The 21,276-nt window shown below is 43.4% G+C and overlaps 2 protein-coding genes across 4 annotated transcripts in view; one reads left to right on the top strand and one right to left on the bottom strand.

Annotated features, from left to right (window-relative positions):
• Positions 1-21,276, top strand: part of OGDH (oxoglutarate dehydrogenase) — a 481,925-nt gene that overhangs the window by 178,113 nt on the left and 282,536 nt on the right. The gene's annotated exons all lie outside the window — the stretch shown is intronic.
• The window catches only part of NUDCD3 (NudC domain containing 3), a 106,602-nt gene that overhangs the window by 17,557 nt on the left and 67,769 nt on the right, over positions 1-21,276 (bottom strand). For all 3 annotated transcript variants that reach the window (XM_054559083.1, XM_063725587.1, NM_001133887.1), the window contains exon 4: positions 3,180-3,323. In XM_054559083.1, coding sequence (XP_054415058.1) covers positions 3,180-3,323 — 144 coding nt within the window. The remainder of the gene's footprint in view (positions 1-3,179; positions 3,324-21,276) is intronic.

Below are 21,276 nucleotides of genomic sequence, written 5' to 3'. Positions count from 1 at the left end.
TCTTCGTGAATCAAAGCAATCGGCTCATTAATTCACAATATTATCTCAGATACGTAATCAGAGGAAACAATGTGGGCCTAAAAGGTCACACATAAATAAATAATTAAATCAAGAAGACAACAAACGCCTTAGCTCCTGTAAACAGCAAAGTTTCTGTGATATACTCTGCGTTTACTGCAGTAGAGGCTACGTGGTCCAGAAAGAGGTGGAGGCAGGCAGAGCCCTGCACAGGACCACTATGGGAAGAGTTTAAATGCTCTCCATAACTCCTCTTTATTCAGGTACTTGATTTCTCACAGGTGAAGGTGCATTAGGAACGCAATGCCATCTATCGATGGCACTTTAAGGAACCATGGGAAAGAACTCATGCAGTGTTTCAATTGTAGAGGGATTTTTAGCAGAGAATATTTAGGAGCCGTGTTCACGGGCAGTGACAGGTGCCCCTCAGTCTGCAATGGTTCTGCTGAATTTCTATAAGCTCTTTGAGTAGCAGGTGTTTGATGAAAGCTAACTACAAAAACTAAAGGCAGCCAGGGCACAAATGAAGCCTGGACTCAAGCAGAACACACAGGTGGAGACAGGCCTGCCGGGGTTGTGCTATGGCCCCGGGGGCCCTGGCATGAAAGTTGAACATCCAGCTATCCTCTTAAGGCACAGCTCCCTCAACCTCCTGCCTGGTGGCTGCATCTCACACATTTACCTAACACAGGGAAGACTCTGAAACCCACAATGGGGACCCACACTCCTCCCTCCTCATGTTCTGCTCCACAGAGCCTTTCAGCTGAAACGGAGCAATGCTTCCCAGCCCCGACAGGTCTGAGCCTTCTCCAGGGACTCCCGTTTCTCACAGCACTGGAAGAAGCCTTCTGGGACAAGGCAGGCATGGGTTTGAGGTCTAGCTCTACCCCCTTCGCAAGCTACTTACCTTCTCATAGCCTCAATGTCCCAATTTGTAAAATAAGTTTGCAGAGAATTAAACAGATTGTAAGGCACCTCACAAAGAGCCTGGCCCAAAGACTGTGTTCATTGAATGGCGGCCATTATTAAAAGAAGTTAATGTTTTGGCCACTAGTCACATCCCTATTCCACTTGTATTATACATACAAGTGTACAAAACACACACAAAAAAGAAACATGGCTTTGAAATATCCACAAAGAAGTTAGAGTCACTTCTGTCAACAAAACCCTTAAGAGTTGAGCTATGTATTAATAATCACATATTTATGCAAATAGTGTAAAGTAAAAGGAATCATTGGTACCCTGATTGTAATCCCAACAGATTCCAAATACGGTGGCTATGGGCTCAGAGACCAGTGACTAAGGCTTTGGGCTTCTGCATGAAGTATTTAAAAAGTGCAACCGGACCACATGGGGAAGGCTCACCAAGAGCTCCTCGCTCAGAGGGAACCAACTTGAGAGCATCGTGACCTGCTCCATGCTCTGCACTGAGTTCACCCAACGGAAGGCAGGACAGTCAAGGCCAGTGTTTTAAGGCAGGGCCGTCAAGACCTCTCAGTCCATGGAGATGGCAACCCCAGGATCACGGGCTCACTAGTGCAATCCAGGCGACCGGGGCTGCACCTTCAGAGGGCAAGCTAGCCGGCCCCAGTACTACTAGTGCATCACTCATGCTCTCATACCTCCACAACCACGTGAAGCTCAAGTGAGGGAGAGGACATAATGGCATCTGCAAAGTCAAGTATGACATAAAGGAAAGGAACTGGTAGTAGTCACAGGAGCCCATAGCTTGAGAAAAGGCTCCAGGCTGTGTAATAATGCACAGGCTTTATATGTCTGGGGTCAGAGGATGAGGAACTGAACTGCTGGGTGATGGGGTGATCATCACAGTATTTGCAGGCAGGAGAAGAGCACTTCTCTGGTCTTTGGCTGCTGAATGCCACGGGCAGGGGAGCATACAGGGTGAGATTTAGAACAAGAACCACTGCCATCTACCACTGGCCATCAGCAGAGGTAGGCCCTGGGTGGCCAGGAGAGTCAGAACTGGGATGGGCCAGTCCAAGCCCCATTGCTGGAAACTCTACACATCACACATAGGGCCTCACGTAGGGCCTAAATAGGAGGCCCTGCTTAGGATGAAACACTCACTAGGAGAGTGAGCAGTTGAGGCCATGGCAGCACCAAGGAGCATGTTGTCTGTGCCCAGGTTGGCCCCACCTCTGTGTAGCCAGAGTGAGCTCCATTGTCCAGGCTTGGTATCAAGACCAGAGTTAAGGTTGGTCCAGGTTCCTGCAGCACTGACAGAATACCCTCCTTTCCGTACCTGGCCCGCATGTCCCTCCGAGCATGAGGACAGCCAGGACAGAGTCACTGTGGGCCCGAGAGATAGTTTGTCCCTGCCAGTCAGCACTGGCCAGGGAAGCCCAGGCAGAAGCCCGCCAAGCATGTCTTATAGAAACCAAAACAGATACCTTTATTGCATACTTTGCACATATGAAGAATATATCTGTATAAAATTCTAAAGACTTTTGTCCAGACATTATATTTTTCTTTTCACCTTTATTCCTTTTACCATGCCCTGTAAACACTCCAGTAGGAGGAAAAAAGGAAACAAGTTAGTTCAGAACATGTTGTGCCTCAATTTATCTGTAGGTAACCTCCACTTGGGCACCAGCACAGAGCCACCACTGACAAGGTTCAAAGCTTTCACAGGGGAGAAGGAGCTGAGCCACCAACAGATCTGGCCCAGGCGTGCAGCCCAATTTGTGAGCGAGTCTGCTAACTGGTAACGTGAGCTGTTCATTTGGATTCACACCTTAATCTCACTGTCCTGAACTCTTAGCTATGCCTAACCAGCAGCTGGGTAAGGAGAGCCAGTTGGTCAATGAGCCTGATTCTCTGAATTTATTAACTCTGTACCCTACAGAGTAGCATTCTGTAAAAATTCAACCTACCTTTTCATTTTCAATTTACTTGTTTTTGCCTTAGATGTACGAACAGTGGAGCTCTTGGGAATGACCAAGACCTCAAAGGGCCAAAGCTCAAGTGTCCACAGAGACGATCTCTGAGCAGTGTAGAAATGCTCAGGAAAACCCATCTGCCCCAGCAGCTGAAATTAACAACCTCACTGCTTAAGTGTAAATAGGCTTGTTGGTCAAAAGGGGCATCACTGCAGGTTTGAAGTCCACCTGGGAGCCCTACACATAGGTGCCCAAACTTACCAAAACGCACTTCCCGGGCTCAAGACTCCAGAGAGAACTCTCAGTGTTGATCTTGTGGGTGAGCTTCCCTTCCATGAGGACGCGCTCCCCATTTTCCTCCAGCATGGCCACACGAATGGAGCTGCTGCTAAGGGCCACTGAGACCTGGGGACACAGCAGAAGAAAATCATCTCTCCTATCAGGGTGACCACTGGTGTGCTGTACAGTGGGAGTGGTGACGGTTTCCAAGGTACCTGACTGCACACTACAGCGCTGTCATCAGGCTCACCAGGCATCTCAGTGAAGAAAACCATACCAGCCTAATTTATACCTAGAGCAACCTGAAGATGTCAGCTCATTTAGGTAAATCCACCAGAAAATCTTTCTCAGCATAACCGGTAACGTAAAGTGCTGTGGTGGAAGCTGCTGTGACCCAATCTTCTTCTCCCTTCTCCAGTTAAGGGAGACCAATTGTCACAGCAAAAAGTGAGCAGAGGAGACAAGTGGTATTTCTCCCTTGCCTCCCCTTGTGGCTACCTGGGAGATGCAGGAGCCCAGCCCTGGACCACAGCAACCAAGAAAGCTGAGGGGGCTGCACACCCTGAATTGCTCACCCCAGGACTGCTGTACAAGAGACAAGCACCGCCTCTTCCTTCCATGAGCCACTGCACTGCCTGGTTGACTATAGCCTGGTCTTCATCCAAGAGTATGAGACCAACTCCTTTGGTTTTGGAAGGCAGCTATGCTCACCATTATATCACCAACACTCGCACATGGTTTTGCATTTTGTCTTGGTTCTTTACAAAACCAAGCCTCTAAAAGCCTCAGCTCACCCTCCTCCCTCTGAGCCTGTCCTAGGCAGAGACTGGCCCCATGGCCTTCCCCACTGCCCTAGGAACACCTATCCCTGCCCCACCACTTGTCCGTCTCCAGAACTGGACTGGCAGCTGCTGGGAGTAGGGTTCCTTTTACTTCATATCATGTATTCCAGCCAGCAGTCTCCAAAGCAGGGTATGCGTACCCCAGGAGGTTCACATGTCAGTAATTAGAAGAGGAAATAAAACAGAACTTCCATTTACATTTTGTATCTGTATAATGTATGCATTAGGAAGACACTGGGATCAAGTACTTAAAACTTTTTTTTAATAGGTATGTGGAATAAAAATAATTTGGAAGCTACTCTCCATGTCATTTGGTAGGTGGCTCATTAAATGCTTATAAAATGATTGGAAAAAAAGACAACCCAAACTGATAGATTTTCCAAACTGGAGTTTAGTATTTCCAATGAAATACAATACCATAACATAACTGTAGTTTAAATATTCGTAAATAAAAAATGGAAATGGGAGAAATGATGTGCAGGAGTCACTGCTGTCAGTTTTTCTTCTTTTTCTTTAACAGACACGGCCTCACTGCATTGCCCAGGCTGGAGTGCAGTGGCGTGATCCCAGCTCACTGCTGCATCAAACTCCTGGGTTGAAGCAATCCCTCCACCTCAGCCTCCCGAGTAACTGGGACTACAGGCATGTGCCACCATGCCTGGGCTAATTTTATTTTTATTTTTTGTAGAGACAGGGGTCTTGCTGTTGCCCAGGCTGGTCTCGAACTCCTGGCCCCAAGTGATCCTACTGCCTTAGCCTCCCAAAGTGCTGGGATGACACATGTGAGCCACCACATCCAGCCCATCAGATAGTTTCTAAATGAAAGACAGTTTCTGAGCCATGCAGTGAGGGGAGAAGGTGGCAGAAGGCTGCCCACTGGGGGACACAGCAAAGATATTCTGCTAGCCATGGGTGGCTCTGCCAGGTTCACGTGCAGACTCCAAGGAAGTATCCTCTCATGAGACCGCAGTTCCACTTGCATGACCTTTCATAGGGGAATTTACCATGGAAAAGGGTATTTACTTGGCTAGTCCTATTGAACAATAGGCAACTGAGCTTCACTCCCTACCTTCTAACACCATGAGGAACGTGAGCAAATGGAACAACAGATCCACTCACTCCTGAAATGATCCAGACACATGTTGGGCCAAATCATGTCTAACCATGAACTTGTGTGCAATGGAAACATGACACAGAGGGCCCAAGGCTCCTCAGTCCTGCCTTCACAAGAACAAGCTCACTTAACAAATATAATTCTCCCACCCAGCTCTATATAACATAATAATTTCCAAATTTGGGGAAGCTTCTCACACTGCCTACCCAGGGGAATGAACTAAATCATCAAGGGAGAAAATCAGACAAGAAATGCTTCCAGAGGTCCCAAGTGAAGATGTCACACTGGGAACAGACAGCCATCTCTCTGACCTCTTGTGAACTGCAGGCATAATAGGCATGAAGAGAAAAACCCCAGAGAGTGAAAATGGGGGAAGAGGGAGGCCAGGAACAGATGAGATGTCAACAAATCTGCAGAAGACAAAAGGAGGAGGGGCACAGGAGACAAATCCTATAGGGTAGGAGACATCCAGAAGCCACAGCTACATAGGCTCCAGTTGGGAGTCGGCAGGTATGCAGGGCAGGAGCAAGGCCAGGGGCACATGTGGGAACTGCTGTGGCCCTGGACGCCCCATTGAAAGGGACAGGAATCCCTCTGTTTGCTACAGAAGAATGGAGGACCTTGCTCCAAAGACACTGACCAGCAGTCTGAGGACCTAGTGTGGACACCTGTGTGTCAAGTGAAGTCCTACTCACTCAAGCATTAGGATGGCCAAGACCCCATGTCCTATAAAGCAAAGCTGACTGGTCAATCCACTTAGCTGTCGGTGGTGGTGGGAAGAGAAGGTTTCAGACACACAGTAGACAAACCCATCAATACGGTCCCACATTCAAGAGAATGGGAGAAAAATAATTTTGTATTAAAAAAAAAAAAAGGCTAGGCATGGTGGCTCACACCTGTAATCCCAGCACTTTAGGAGGCCGAGGCGGGCAGATCACCTAAGGTTGGGAGTTCGAGACCAGCCTGACCAACATGGAGAAACCCCGTCTCTACTAAAAATACAAAATTAGCCAGGTGTGGTGTTGCATGCCTGTAACCCCAGCTACTCCGGAGGCTGAGGCAGGAGAATCGCTTGAACCTGGGAGGCAGAGGTTGCGGTGAGCCGAGATTGCACCATTGCACTCCAGCCTGAGCAACAGGAGTGAAATTCTGTCTCAAAAAAAAAAAACTAGAGAACTGAAGACTGCATCTTATGAGAAAAAACAGGCAGATGAAAACAAGTAAAAAAAAAAAAAAAATGCAAAGCTAATTTGGAAAAAAGATATCCAAAAATATTTCTATTTCATGTCTTCACAGAGATCTGAGAAGACACTATATCCATATAACCAGAATAAAATATGAAAATAGAACAATTAGGCCAAAAAGAAAGAACACAAGAATTTAAAATACAGTAGCTAAAATTAAACTTCAATAAAGAGGCTGGAAGATAAAGTCAAAGAAATCAAGGTAGAAACAGATCAATTCAGGCAATCAATTTGGCATTCCAGAAATTATGACAGTAATAAGATAATTTTCCAGAGCCAAAGGAAAATATGCCTCCAGATTGAAAAGTCCCACCAAGAGCTAAGCAGAATGAATGAAAGACTCATGAAATTTTACGACACTGGGTGTTTTTAAAAAGGTCCTGAAAGTTCCAAGGAAGAGAAAAAGCTTACTCACAAAGAGACGGAATAGACTTCCAGAATCAATTACACACTGAGTGTAAGAAGATATCCCTTTCAATCCTAACAAGGGAAAATTATTTTTAAGCTAGAATTCTACATACACCCAAACTGAGAAATAAGTGAAAAGTTAAAATAAATGCATTTTAAGATATACAACAATTCTACATTATATATCACTTTGAGAAAAACAAAATGAGGATGAAAACTGAAAAAGAGGAATATCCAACTCAAGTCCAAAAACAGTGCATTTAATCTATAAACGCAGGAAGAAAATACCAGGAGTGTAGCTATACAGCAGAACAGGAAATAACCAGTCTAGAGCGGAGTTCAGGCAGAAAGAGATTTCTAGACAATACACAGTATTAATGAATCTGGGTAATTCTGAGGTTATGATGAAAGTATACTATTTTTGACAACAAGATAAAAAAGAAGGGCAGCAAGAACCTTCAGGAAAACAAAAACGATTTAAGAGATTCCTGATCCAAAGGATGTCAGTGAAAATGGTGGTTACTACAGGCCTCCAAAAAGCTCTCCTCCATAAAAGCAACCAAAAAGTTGGCAAAAATTGTCAGTATCAACTTCTTATGGATTTTGGAAACTAACCAAAGGTTTGCAGGAACCCAGGGAGCATTAATTCAAGGAAAACAACCACATCTCAGTAAGAACAGTGAGCTCTGTGATATTTTAATTTGGCCTAGACCCATCGCCACTCTCCAGGCTCTCAGCAGGCCGCATTCCTGGTACAGCGTAGCATCCATCGCTGGAGAAAACAGTGCTCTTAGAGCTCTTTCAAAGCTTCATTCTCAAAGAACTGTCATCATTTGACCTGTCTGATGGTTCCCTGGAAGACCTCATTTGCAAGACTGACTGACTGTTTCTGGCTAAACTCAGAAAAGCCTTCCTTCCAACCCAGGAGTGTTTGTTGAAAATACAGGCAAGTGTTTTAACTTTGCAGCCTCCTGAGGTGGCAGATAACAACTGAGGCAAACCAAAGGCAAAGGTGGGAAATAAAATGTCCGTGGGGGCTTTGAAAAGCTTTGACATTTTCCCAGGAATCTAGAAGGACACATGAATGTACAGAGCTTCAGTGCACGCTCAGGAAAAACCTAAGAAGGCCTTAAGCTCTCACCTCTGGCTGACTTTGACTCAACATCAGCAGGAAATAAAGGCTAAGGCAGTTTTTAACTGTTAGGCTAAGCGATGAAGGTATGCTCCAACAGGCAGATGAAGCCCCTCGACAAAAACAGGTGTTTACTGATCCCAGGGGTTTAAGGAAATCGCCATCCAATAATTACTTGGCCACTAAGTTCACCAAGTAGAGATTTCACTGGTCAGACACAATAAAGAATACAAACTTTACAGAATTAGTTCAGAAAAGTCATTAAACAAGAACAACTGTGTCACGTACCAATAGCAACCACGAGAAGAAAGGAGCATCTGATTTCCTGAGTCACCCCATTGTTTTATTTAAAAATCCATTTTTCAATAACAGCAAAAAAAAAAAAAAAATGAGACTTACAAAGAAACAACAAAGTATGGCCCATACATAGAAAAAAGAAAGCAATCAATAAAATCTGTCCCTGAGGAAGCCCACATATGAAGAACTTAGCAGAAAACAGTCTCTAAATCAGCTATTTTAAATATGCTCAAAGAGCTAAGAAAACTACGCAAAAATTACTAAAGGAAAGTATGGGAATAAAGTCTTTTAAGTAGAGAATATCAATAAATATCAGTATCACTATTGATACTGATAGCGAGATTGAAATTATTATTACTATTTTTTTAAGAATCAAATACAAATTCTGGAGTTCAAAAGTAAAAGGGGGAAAAGGTAAGAGTTCATGAAAGGAGCCACTTTTTAGCATTTAGAAGAAAGAACAAGCAAACTTGAAGACAGGTCCATTGAGATTAACCAAACTGAGAAACAGGAGGAAAAAACAGTGAAGAAAAATAAACAGAGTCACAGAACCTGAGGGACACTATTAAGCATACCAACATACAGAAGAGAAAAGAAGAAAGAATATTTGAAAGAATAACGGCTAAAAACTTTCCAAATTTGACATGAAAAAAATTACACCCAAGAAGCTCAATGAATTCCAAGTAAAATAAACTAAAAGGGAGCCAGCCTCACCTAGATGTCATAATCAAACTGTCAAAAAAGCCAAGTCAATAATGAAGGAACGGAACAAAAACAAGGGATAAAATCTTCAGAACTTACTATAAAGCTATAGTAATCAAAACAGTGTGGTACTGGCATAAGGACAGGCATCTATACAGATCAATGGAACAGAATTAAAAGTCTAAAAACAGCCAGGCACAGTGGCTCACGCCTGTAATCCCAGCACTTTGGGAGGCTGAGGTGGGCGGATCAGGAGGTCAGAAGATCAAGACCATCCTGGCTAACATGGTGAAACCCTGTCTCTACTAAAAATACAAAAAAAATTATCTGGGTGTGGTGGCGGGCGCCTGTAGTCCCAGCTACTTGGGAGGCTGAGGCAGGAGAATGGTGTGAACCCAGGAGGTGGAGCTTGCAGTGAGTGGAGATCATGCCACTGCACTCCAGCCTGGGGGACAGGGCAACACTCTGTCTCAAAAAAAAAAAAAAAAAAGTCTAGTAACAGGCCAGGCGTGGTGGCTCACACCTGTAATCCCAGCACTCTGGGAGGCCGAGACAGGCAGATCATGAGGTCAAGAGATCGATATTATCCTGGCCAACAGGGGGTAACCATATTTCTACTAAAAATACAAAAGTTAGCTGGGCATGGTGGTGCGTGCCTGTAGTCCCAGCTACTCGGGAGGCTGAGGCAGGAGAATTGCTTGAACCCAGGAGGCAGAAGTTGCAGTGAGCCAAGATCGTGTCACTGCACTCCAGCCTGGCAACAGAGCGAGACTCCATCTCAAAATAAAGTCTAGTAACAAACTCATATATTTATGATCAATTGATTTTAGACAAGAGTACCAAGACAATTCAATGGGAAAAGAATAGTATTTTCAAGTAATTGTACCATGAGAACTGAGTATCCACATGCAAAAGAATGAAACTGGTCTAATAATTCAAAATGAAGTTGGACAACTATTTCATAGCATATAATAAATTTTTTAAACTCAAAATGGATCAAAAACCTAAATGCAAGAGTTAAAATTTGTGATCCTGGGTTAGGCAATGGGTTTTAGATATAACACCACAAGCAGCCAAAGCAAAAAAAAAAAAAATTGACTTCATCAAAATTTAAAACTTTTATGCTTCAAAGAGTAGTATGAAGAAAGTGAAGACAACCCATAAGATGGGAGAAAACATCTACAAATAATGTATCTGACAAGGGTGTAGAATCCAGAATACGTAAAGAAGTCTTACAACTCCACAATAAAAAGGCAAACAACCCAATTAAAACATGCATACGGACTTGAATAGGCATTTCTCCAAAGAAGATACACAAGTGGAAAATAAGGACATAAAAAGATGCTCAATGTTATTAGTCATGAGGGAAATGCAAATCAAAACAATGACATCCTACTTCATACCCAGTAGGATAGCTACAATTAAAAAACAAAACCAAAATAGACAATAACAAGGGTTGATGAGGATAGGGAGAAATATGCACCCTCATACATTTCTGGTGGATCTGTAAAATATAAAATGGTACAACCACTTTGGAAAACTGTTTGACAGTTCCTCAAAAAGTTAATTATAGAGGTACCACATGACCCAGCAATTCCACCCATAGGTATATACCCTAGTGGTGAAGACAGAAAACATATGTCCAGAGAACTGGAAGCATATGTCCATGTATGGGTGGTAAAGGGAAAGACTGGAGGTACAAGTAGATGCACAGTGGGGAAATACAGAGACGCCTCTTTCTAGCCTCATTCCACAGGACAAGTCCTCAGATGCCAGCAAAGGACAAGCAAGGCAGTCTGAAGGAAGAAAAGAGATTGAGACCACCTTAGATACAATCTTATGGCACACTCATGTTCAGGCAGATGCCATGTCACAGGCCAGAGGTCATCACCCTTAGGTTCTGATAAGAACTCTACCACTGAGGCCCCTCTAAGACTAGGAAGATATCCAGGAAGCTGAGCAATGTGTCCCTTACCAAACAATAAATAAGATGAAGATACACATGCAAGTACACTGTGTGTGGATATACCCAAAAAACACATCCACGTGTACTGAGCATAATTAAAGTTATATTCGATGCAAAAACTGGTTTAAAACCCAGAGTACTCACAACCAACATGGCACAAAATCCTTATTCACATACAACTTGTAACAGATGGTGTATACAATCTAGATCATTTTATTACAATTTTTAAAAATCAAGTGTCCATTTTCAGCTTCAGTTGTATCTAATTTTGTTCAATTTCAAGTTCTATCTGTATTTTTTAAACATTTGCATTTTAGAATGCCTGTATCTAATCAAATACAATGGGAAGATCAACTGAAAGTGATAAAATTCATACTACGTTAGGCTGTTGGTTATGAACAAATGAGACGGGGCCCAAATTGCCACTTAGAAGTCTTCTATGAAGAAAACAAATCATTTCATTTCTACAACAATTAAATTAGAAACCATTGGCAGGGCCGGGTGCAGTGGCTCACGCCTATAATCCCAGCACTTTGGGAGGCAAAGGCAGGTGGATCATGAGGTCAGGAGATCGAGGCCATCTTGGCTAACACGGTGAAGCCCCGTCTCTATTAAATATACAAAAAATTAGCCGGGCGTAGTGGCAGGCGCCTGTATTCCCAGCTACTCGGGAGGCTGAGGCAGGAGAATGGCGGGAACCCAGGGGGCGGAGCTTGCAGTGAGCCAAGATCACGCCACTGCACTCCAGCCTGGGTGACAGAGCGAGACTCCGTCTCAAAAAAACAAAAAAGAAAAAAGAAACCATTGGCAGAATTTAGACAAAACTATTCTAATGGGGTAAAAAGATCAAGGTGGATTACAAGGCAGCAAGAGTTCAAATAACTGACCAAAGAAACTCTACCAAATGCAATCTACTCCTATCTAATCCTGATTCAAATTTCAGAAGCCATGAAAAAACAAAGAACCAATTAACTTGAATACATAAAAATTAGTAAGGTGAGGCTGGGCATGGCAGCTCATACCTGTAATTCCAGCACTTTGGGAGTCTGAGGCAGGGGGATTACTTGAGCCTAGGAGTTTAAGACTAGCCTGAGCAACACAGGGAGACTCCATTTCTACAAAAAAAAATTTTTTAATTAATTGGGCATGGCAGTTCGTGCCTGTGGTCTCAGCTGCCTGGGAGGCTGAGACAGGAGAATCAATATAAATCAACTCAAAAGGTTAATAACAAAATGGGACAACAGATCTGCAATACATATCACCTACAAAGGACTGATCTCTCTAATACATACAGCACTCCTAGAAATCAATAAGAAAAAGTATAGCAACCTAACAGAAAATGGGCAAAAGATATAACTAGTTCAAAGGATAGGCACATGTAGAAAGATGCTCCACCTCACTCTAAGAGAAATACAAATTCACACTACACATAGATACTATTTTTCATCTATTCAACTTACGAAACCCCAAAATTTGATAACATACTATTGTCAGCAAATTTGTGAAAAACCAAGGGCTCTTGTACATTGTTGATGGATATGTAAGTTAGTATAACCCCACATGGAAGATAGTTTAGCAACACAGAAATTAGAAATACAGGCCGGGTGCGGTAGCTCACGCCTGTAATCCCAGCACTTTGGGAGACCAAGGTAAATGGACTGCTTGTGCCCAGGAGTACAAGCAACAAAGGAAAACCCCATCTCTACAAAATACAAAAAATCAGCTGGGCATGGTGGCACATGCTTGTAGTCCCAGCTGCTCAGGAGACTGATATGGGAAGATTGCTTAAGCCTAGGGAGGACAAGGCTGCAGTGGGCCATGATGGGTAACAGAACAAAACCCTGTCTCAAAAAAAAAAAAAAGAAAGAAATTAGAAATACATATACCTTTCAATATAGCAACTACACTTCATGGGATTTTTTCTATATGAAATCATGCATACATGCAAAATGAAGTTTATTAAAGGGCATTAATTGTTTTATTGTTTAAACAGGAAAGACTGGAAACAACCTAAATGTCCATTAAGAAGAGGGTGGTTTAATAATCAGCCTATAGTTTGAAGGGGGCAAAAGCAAAGAACAGGAGTCCCAGGTGTGAGGGATGGTGGGTTTGGGGCACTTGAGCCAGATGACCAGGGAAAGCAAGGTCTACCTAGAATTTACTGGGCACCCCTCAGGCACTTGGGGACATGGAGGTAAAAAGAGATGGGAGTCACCCTGGTGCAGCCAAAATGACACTGGGCAGGGGCAGTAAGATCATCTTAAAAAGTGGAATGCACCATCTGTGCTAAAGGTGGGGACAGAGCAATACATGTTCATACTTGATTATACATGCATAAAAATATCTGTTGAAATATCCCCAAAACCAGTTATGTGATGACTTAGGTTAGGGCTGGCTGGGGAGGGGTCAGGACAAGACAGAAAAGACACAGAGGCAGGACAGGGATTTTTGTGCTGTTATACAATTTTGTGCTTTTGAACATATAAATGTGTTATACACTCAAAAATTATGTAAATACAAAAATAATGCAGTCTATTAGTCTTTTCTGTTATGGAAGTTTCCTATAATAAAACGTTTTCCTGCATTTTGTCCTAAGCAACTTCTAAGAACACATTATGGAGCTTTTAACACAAATTCCAGCACTTATATCAAGCTCACAGGCAAGGCCTCACTACGAATCTAAGCCTGGGGACCAGTTAGAGCCATACATGACACACCTACTGGCTAAGGTGGTGTTCCAAAAGGTACCCAGGGTGACGACAAAGATGGCAGGTCACAACAGTGACTGCACCAGCCTGCAGGACCACTCACAATCTATGAGAGGAAGAAGACTCAAGGGAAATAGATTCACTTGTCACTCAATAACATCCAATCATGACTTCATTTGCAATAAGGCCATAAAACAGGGTGGGGGTGAGGGGACCTTGGTTCTGGTCTATGATCTACCATCAACCCACCATGAGAGTTTTCTCATCTGCAAAATGAGAGGTTAAACTAAAAATCTCTGGAGTTTAATTTTCAAAAGCATTGCAATTCTGTGATTCAATGAAATGCCAGGTTTATAATCACCCAGGTCTGACACGAGCAATCACAAAAACATCTGTCATTAACTCAAAGTTCCTTGTCTCTATTCTGTGGGTACACTGAAGAGAGAGAGAGAGAGAGTCAGCTGCTTTTCCTAAACAGAGCAGAGTAGATTGAGCAAAGAACATGTGATGGAAAAGACCTAACCATATTTTACTAATGTATGAAATTAAAAGCTTCATTTTGAGAAGTTTTCTTTCAGATTCACTAGCAAGATGATTTTTTTAAATGTTACGATGTAAAATAGGAACACTTTCTATTTTTCTTCTAAAGAACATAAAGCATTATGCACACACTCTTATTTGTCTCCTAATACCCTTGAGAGGCAAGTGTGAACTCATCATATCCATTTCTACAGAAAATGGATCAATGAGAAACTCCAGGAGAGGCAAAGCTCTGATAATGCCTGCATCAAGCTACAGCTGGAGAGTAGAGGATCTGGCTCTCCTGTGAAGCTCTATCCACAGCCCCAACACAAACACTGGGCTGCCTGAGCAAAGCCCCTGAATCACCAACCCAGAACAGATTCTGATTTTATCAGTTGAGTTGCTGCAGCCGGGGTTACCATCGTGACAATGTCCAATAGGTGCCACAGACAAAAACCAAAAATAAATACTGCTGACAGGCAACCGTGACAGGTACACTTAGGGAATAACTGGAGCCAGGCCAGAAAGAAAGTACAGCTCTGAAGAAAAACACTTAGACAAGCAAAATCCAAGAGATACAAAATAAACTTTTTCCAAAGTTTTAAGTGAGGTACGACTTAAAAAAAAAAAAAAAAAATTCAGCAATTAAGAGACCAAGAATTTTTATTTTATTTATTTATTTATTTTTTTGAGATAGGGTCTTACTCTGTTGCCCAAGGTGGAGTGCAGTGGCACAATCACAGTTCGCAGAAGCCTTGACCTCCTGGGCTCAGGTAATCCTCCCACCTCTGCCTCCCAAGTAGCTAGGACTACAGCAGCGTGCCACCATCCCCAGCTAAATTTTTTTTGTGTTGTTTTGTAGAGATGGGGTTTCACCATGACGCCCAGGCTGGTCTCAAATTCCTGGGCTCAAGCGATCTGCCCACCTCAGCCTCCCAAAGTGCTGGGATTACAGGCTTGAGCCACCATGCCAAGCCAAGAATTTTTAAAAGAGGTCTGCAGTTAGGAAGTCGGAGGTTGCAGTGAGCCGAGATGGCGCCACCGCACTCTAGCCTGGGCGACACAGCGAGACTCCATCTTAAAAAAAAATAAAAAATAAAAAAAAATAAGAGGTCTGCAGTGTTGTAAGAATGACATGGGAAAAAAAAATACTATTGAAGGGAAAAAAAGTTTTCCAACCCCATAGGAGATGAAGCATGCCACCAAGGCAGGTCACCAGTAGAAATTAGGTCAGCGGGCATCACAAAAGGCCTATTGTCATATAGATATACCGTGTTAATAAATAAATAAGGCATGCCACTACTAAATAAGCCGCTGAAAAAAGAAGTCCCTTCCTTCCATCCTTCTATCTTGATATTTATAACCAAACTTCACCTTCAACCCTTCTCTGAGGTGAGAGAGAGCACTAGCTCCAGAGCAAGCCTTGATTGTGACCTGGCTCTTATTGACTGAGACCATGCACACACAGCTCTCGGTAGCCCTCATGGGTGCACAGTGACTGCCTGCATGATAGGAGGACTGGGAGGGACAACTCACTATTTCAAGACACAGAGAGGGCACCACACAAGTGCTGGTTAAATACACAAACCATCCAGTTTTAGGTTCTATACGGCACCTGCTTCCATCTTGCTCATTTATTTGCTGACTTTTACTGCTGTACTCCACTGGGATATAAGCTCCAAACCAGCAATCTTGTCTGTCTTGGTGACTCCCACATGCCTAGCTCCTGGGACAAAGCACAGCCCACATGTTTAGAAAACGTCTAATGTAGAATGAGCCAAATCCAGGGTTATCCTTGGTGATAGTAGAGCCATATCATCTTAGAGGTCATGACAAGTGCATTTGAGAGAGGTGTAAATCTGAACTTCAGACAAGACACAGGGCAGGACCCTCATAACACGGTGCCGACCACAGGGAAGAATCATGGCATCAACATCCCAGATAGTCAACAAGCATATCTGAGACACCATTTCCAGTGGGGAGTTGTCCCAGGTAGCTGTGCAAAGTATGGTGAAAGCTGTTAGCTAACCTGGGTCTCTTGAGTCAAAAAAAAGAGAAAATAACCAGTTTTAGCTTGGGCCTAATACAAACCCTTTCAGAGAAAGCCCCAGAGGTTCATAGAGCAGTTCAGAAGACAGATAAAGGACCAGGAAACTGTAATTTTTTTTTAGCCAAGTGAATGAAGTACGGCAATCAATGCTTTTCCTAATTTATTCAACTACATACACAGCAATACTAACAAAAAATGAAATGGAAATCAACATCTAACCCACTAAAACCCCAAAATTCTGGATAAACTACTTGGGAAGAGCTGTTAGCTCCTGCTCCTGGCCTATTAAAAACAGGAAGTAGTCATTTGAAGCTAGAATTCCATGTGGATGATCCCTAGTGATCTGGTCTGACTTTGATCTTAAAATTATACTGAAGTCTATGATTCTAGAGGTCACCAGTTGCTGGTAAGAGATATACTGGGGATATGGGGTGGGAAGAAGGGAAAACTGAGCACACAGCTACTTGCTGCCGAAGCCAGGCCACCAGCAACTCACTGATCTGTGCCTGTGGTACCTTAAAGGCACAGGGCACTTGCAAAAGTCTCAGTCTTCTTAGGGATGCCATGGACCCCACCCAAACTCCTACACACAGGGCAGGTTTAGGACATGTCTACCTATTTCAAGTGGCCCCTGGAGAATGAAGGAGAGACTGCAGAGGGAGTGGTCATGGAGTCGGAAGGCACAGCACAGGAGGGCCAGAGGGACTCAGCTCCAGGCCAGCCTGGACTTCACACCTACCCAGCCCAGGCAGGAATGGGACTAAGCCTAGTCACCTTACTGTCACCATGTGGGATGCAAGGTGCAAGCCAAGTTGCCCCCACCATACAGAGAGGTTCATTTCCTATAAATGCACATGAGACGTGTTCCAGGACAGTCTCTCCTTCTAAGAAGCCAGCATCACTTGTATGTATAGAGTAAGGAGGGTGGCCCAGAGGGAAAAGCATAAGGTTTAGAAGCAGACACACCTGACTCAAACCACAGCTTTGCTACTTCATTCATGCAGCTATTCATTCATCCAAAAACTTATCCAGAGTGCTCACTGTTCCAGGCATAACAACAAGGGAGATGACACTGTGGATTTTCCAAGTTAACTTGGATGATTCAGTAACTTCTCTCACAGCCTCAATTTCTCATCTATAAAACAGAATGAATGATATGGGGGGATCTGGCAAGACAGCTGAATAGGAATAGCTCTGGTCTGCAGCTTCCAGTGAGACCAACGCAGAAGGTGGGTGATTTCTGCATTTCCAACTGAGGTACCCTGTTCATCTCATTGGGACTAGTTAAGCAGCGGGTGCAGCCCACGGAGGGTGAGCAGAAGCAGGGTGGGACGTCACCTCACCTGGGAAGTGCAAGGAGCAGGGAGCCTCCCTTTCCCAGCCAAGGGAAGCTGTGAAGAACTGTGCTATCCGGCCCAGATACTAAGCTTTTCCCAAGGTTCTTGCAATCCGCAGACCAGGAGATTCCCTCATGTGCCTATATCACCAGGGCTCTGGGTTTCAAGCACAAAACTGGGAGGCTGTTTGGGCAGACACTGAGCTAGCTGCAGGAGGTTTTTTTTGTTTTTTGTTTTTGTTTTTGTTTCATACCCCAGTGGCACCTGGAACCCCAGCAAGACAGAACCGTTCACTCCCCTGGAAAGGAGGCTGAAGCCAGGGAGCCAAGGGACGATCAAGCTTGGTGCGGGGAAGGGCGCCTGCCATTACTGAGGCTTGAGTAGGTGGTTTTCCCCTAACAGTGCTAAAGAGGCCTGGAAGCTCGGACTGGGTGGAACTCAACACAGCGTGGCAAAGTGGCTGTGACCAGACTGCCTCTACAGATTCCTTCTCACTGGGCAGGGCATCTCTGAAAGAAAGGCAGCAGCCCCAGTCAGGGGCTTATAGATAAAACTCCCATCTCCCTGGGACAGAGCACCTGGGAGAAGGGACGGCTGTGGGCACAGCTTCAGCAGACTTAAACATTCTTGCCTGCCAGCTTTGAAGAGAGCAACGGATCCTGACAAGGAGGATTATCCCAGCACAGTGCTCGAGCTCTGCTAAGGGACAGACTGCCTCCTCAAGTGGGTCCCTGACCCCCACACCTCCTGAGTGGGAAAGATCTCCCAACAGGGGTTGACAGACACCTCATACAAAAGAGCTCCAGCTGGCATTAGCCCAGTGCCCCTCTGGGACGAAGCTTCCAGAGGAAGGAGGAGGTGGCAATCTTTGCTGTTCTGCAGCCTCCACTGGTGATACCCAGGCAAATAGGGTCTGGAGTGGACCTCAGCCAACTGCAGCAGACCTGCAGAAAAGGGGCCTGTTAGAAGAAAAACTAACAAACAGAAAGCAACAACATCAACATCAAAAAAAAAGGACCCCCACACAGAAACCCCATCCAAAGGTCATCAGCCTCAAAGATCAAAGGTAAATAAATCCACGAAGATGAGGAAAAAACCAGCACAAAAATGCTGAAAATTCCAAAAACCAGAATGCCTCTTCTCTTCCAAACGATCGCAACTCCTCTCCAGCAAGCGCACAAAACTGGACGGAGAATGAGTTTGACAAATTGACAGAAATAGGTTTCAGAAGGTGGATAATAACAAACTCCTCTGAGCTAAAGGAGTATGTTCTAATCCTATGCAAAAAAGCTAAGAACCTTGACAAAAGGTTACAGGAACTGCTAACTAGAATAACCAGTTTAGAGAAGAACACAAATGACCTGATGGAGCTGAAAACACAGGATGAGAACTTCGTGAAGCATACACAAGTATCAATAGCCAAATCAATCAAGCAGAAGAAAGAATATCAGAGATTGAAGATCAACTTAATGAAATAAGGTGTGAAGACAAGATTAGAGAAAAAAAAGAATGAAAAGGAACAAACAAAGCCTCTAAGAAATATGGGACTATGTGAAAAGACCAAACCTACGATTGACTGAGTGTCCCTGAAAGTGACAGGAGAATGGAACCAAGTTGGAAAACACACTTCATGATATTATCCAGGAGAACTTCCCCAACCTAGCAAGACAGGCCAACATGCAAATTCAGGAAATATACAGAACACCACTAAGATACTCCTTGAGAAGAGCAACCCCAAGACACATAATCGTCAGATTCTCCAAGGTTGAAACGAAGGAAAAAATATTAAGGGCAGCCAGAGAGAAAGGTCAGGTTATCTACAAAGGGAAGCCCGTAGACTAACAGCGGATCTCTCTGCAGAAACTCTAGAAGCCAGAAGAGAGTAAAGGCCAATATTCAATATTCTTGAAGAAAAGAATTTTAAACACAGAATTTCATATCCAGCCAAACTAAGCTTCATAAGTGAAGGAGAAATAAAATCCTTTACAGACAAGCAAATGCTGAGGGATTTTGTCACCACCAGGCCTGCCTTACAAGAGCTCCTGAAGGAGGCACTAAATATGGAAAGGAAAAACCGGTACCAGCCACTGCAAAAACATACCAAAATATAAAGACCAACAACACTATGAAGAAACTGCATCAACTAATGTGCAAAATAACCAGCTAGCATCATGATGACAGAATCAAATTTGCACATAACAATATTAACCTTAAATATAAACGGGCTAAATGCCCCAATTAAAAGACACAGATGGGCCAGGCGTGGTGGCTCACACCTGTAATCCCAGAGCTTTGGGAGGCCAAGGTGCGTGGATCACGAGGTCAGGAGTTCGAGACCAGTCTGGCCAATACGGTGAAGACAGGGGTCTCTACTAAAAATACAAAAATTAGCTGGGCATGGTGGCGTGCACCTGTAGTCCCAGCTACTTGGGAGGCTGAGGCAGGAGAATCACTTGAACCTGGGAGGCGGAGGTTGCAGTCAGCCAAGATCGCGCCACTGACTCCAGCATGGGCAACAGAGTGAGACTCCGTCTAAAGAAAAAAAAAACCACACAGACTGGCAAATTGCATAAAGAGTCAAAACCCATCAGTGTGCTGTACTCAGGAGAGCCATCTCGTGTGCAAAGACACACATAGGCTCAAAATAAAGGGATAGAGGAATATTTACCAAGCAAATGGAAAGCAAAAAAAAAAAAAAAAAAGCAGGAGTTGCAATTCTAGTCTCTGATAAAACAGACTTTAAACCAACAAAGATCAAAAAAGACAAAGAAGGGCATTACATAATGGTAAAGGGATCAATGAAACTAGAAGAGCTAACTATCCTAAATATATATGCACCCAATACAGGAGCATCCAGATTCATAAAACAAGTTCTTAGAGACCTACAAAGAGACTTAAGACCTCCAAACAATAATAGTGGGAGACTTTAACACCCCACTGTCAATATTAGATCAACGAGACAGAAAATTAACAAGGATATTCAAGACTTGAACTCAGCTCCGGACCAAGCTGACCTAATCCACAGAATATACATTCTTCTCAGCACCACATAGCACTTATTCTAAAATCGACCACACAATTAGAAGTAAAACACTCCTCAGCAAATGCAAAAGAACGGAAATCATAACAGTCTCTCAGACCACAGTGCAATCAAATTAGAACTCAGGATTAAGACACTCACTCAAAACCGCACAACTACATGAAAACTGAACAACTTGCTCCTGAATGACTACTGGGTAAATAATGAAATTAAGGCAGAAATAACGAAGTTCTCTGAAACCAATGAGAACAAAGAGACAACATACCAGAATCTCTGGGACATAGCTAAAATGGTGTTAACAGGGAAATTTATAGCACTAAATGCCCACATCAGAAAGTGGGAAAGATCTAAAATTGACACCCTAACATCGCAATTAAAAGAACTAGACAAGCAAGAGCAAACAAATTCAAAAGCTAGCAGAAGATAAGAAATAACTAAGATCAGAGCAGAACTGAAGGAGATAGAGACATGCAAAACCCTTAGAAAAAAATCAATGAATCCAGGAGCTGGTTTTTTTTTAAAAGATTAACAAAATAGACCACTAACCAGAATAATAAAGAAGAAAGGAGAGAAGAATCAAATATACACAATAAAAAATGATAAAGGAGATATCACCACTGATCCCACAGAAATAAAAGCTACCATCAGAGAATACTATAAACACCTCTATGCAAATAAACTAGAAAATCTAGAAGAAATGGATAAATTCCCGGACAC

Source organism: Pongo abelii, chromosome 6, assembly GCF_028885655.2.
Source record: "Pongo abelii isolate AG06213 chromosome 6, NHGRI_mPonAbe1-v2.0_pri, whole genome shotgun sequence".
Classification (NCBI taxonomy): Eukaryota; Metazoa; Chordata; class Mammalia; order Primates; family Hominidae; genus Pongo; species Pongo abelii.
The sequence above is the reverse complement of the archived record's forward strand: the minus strand, read 5'-3'. Positions and strand labels throughout refer to the sequence as shown.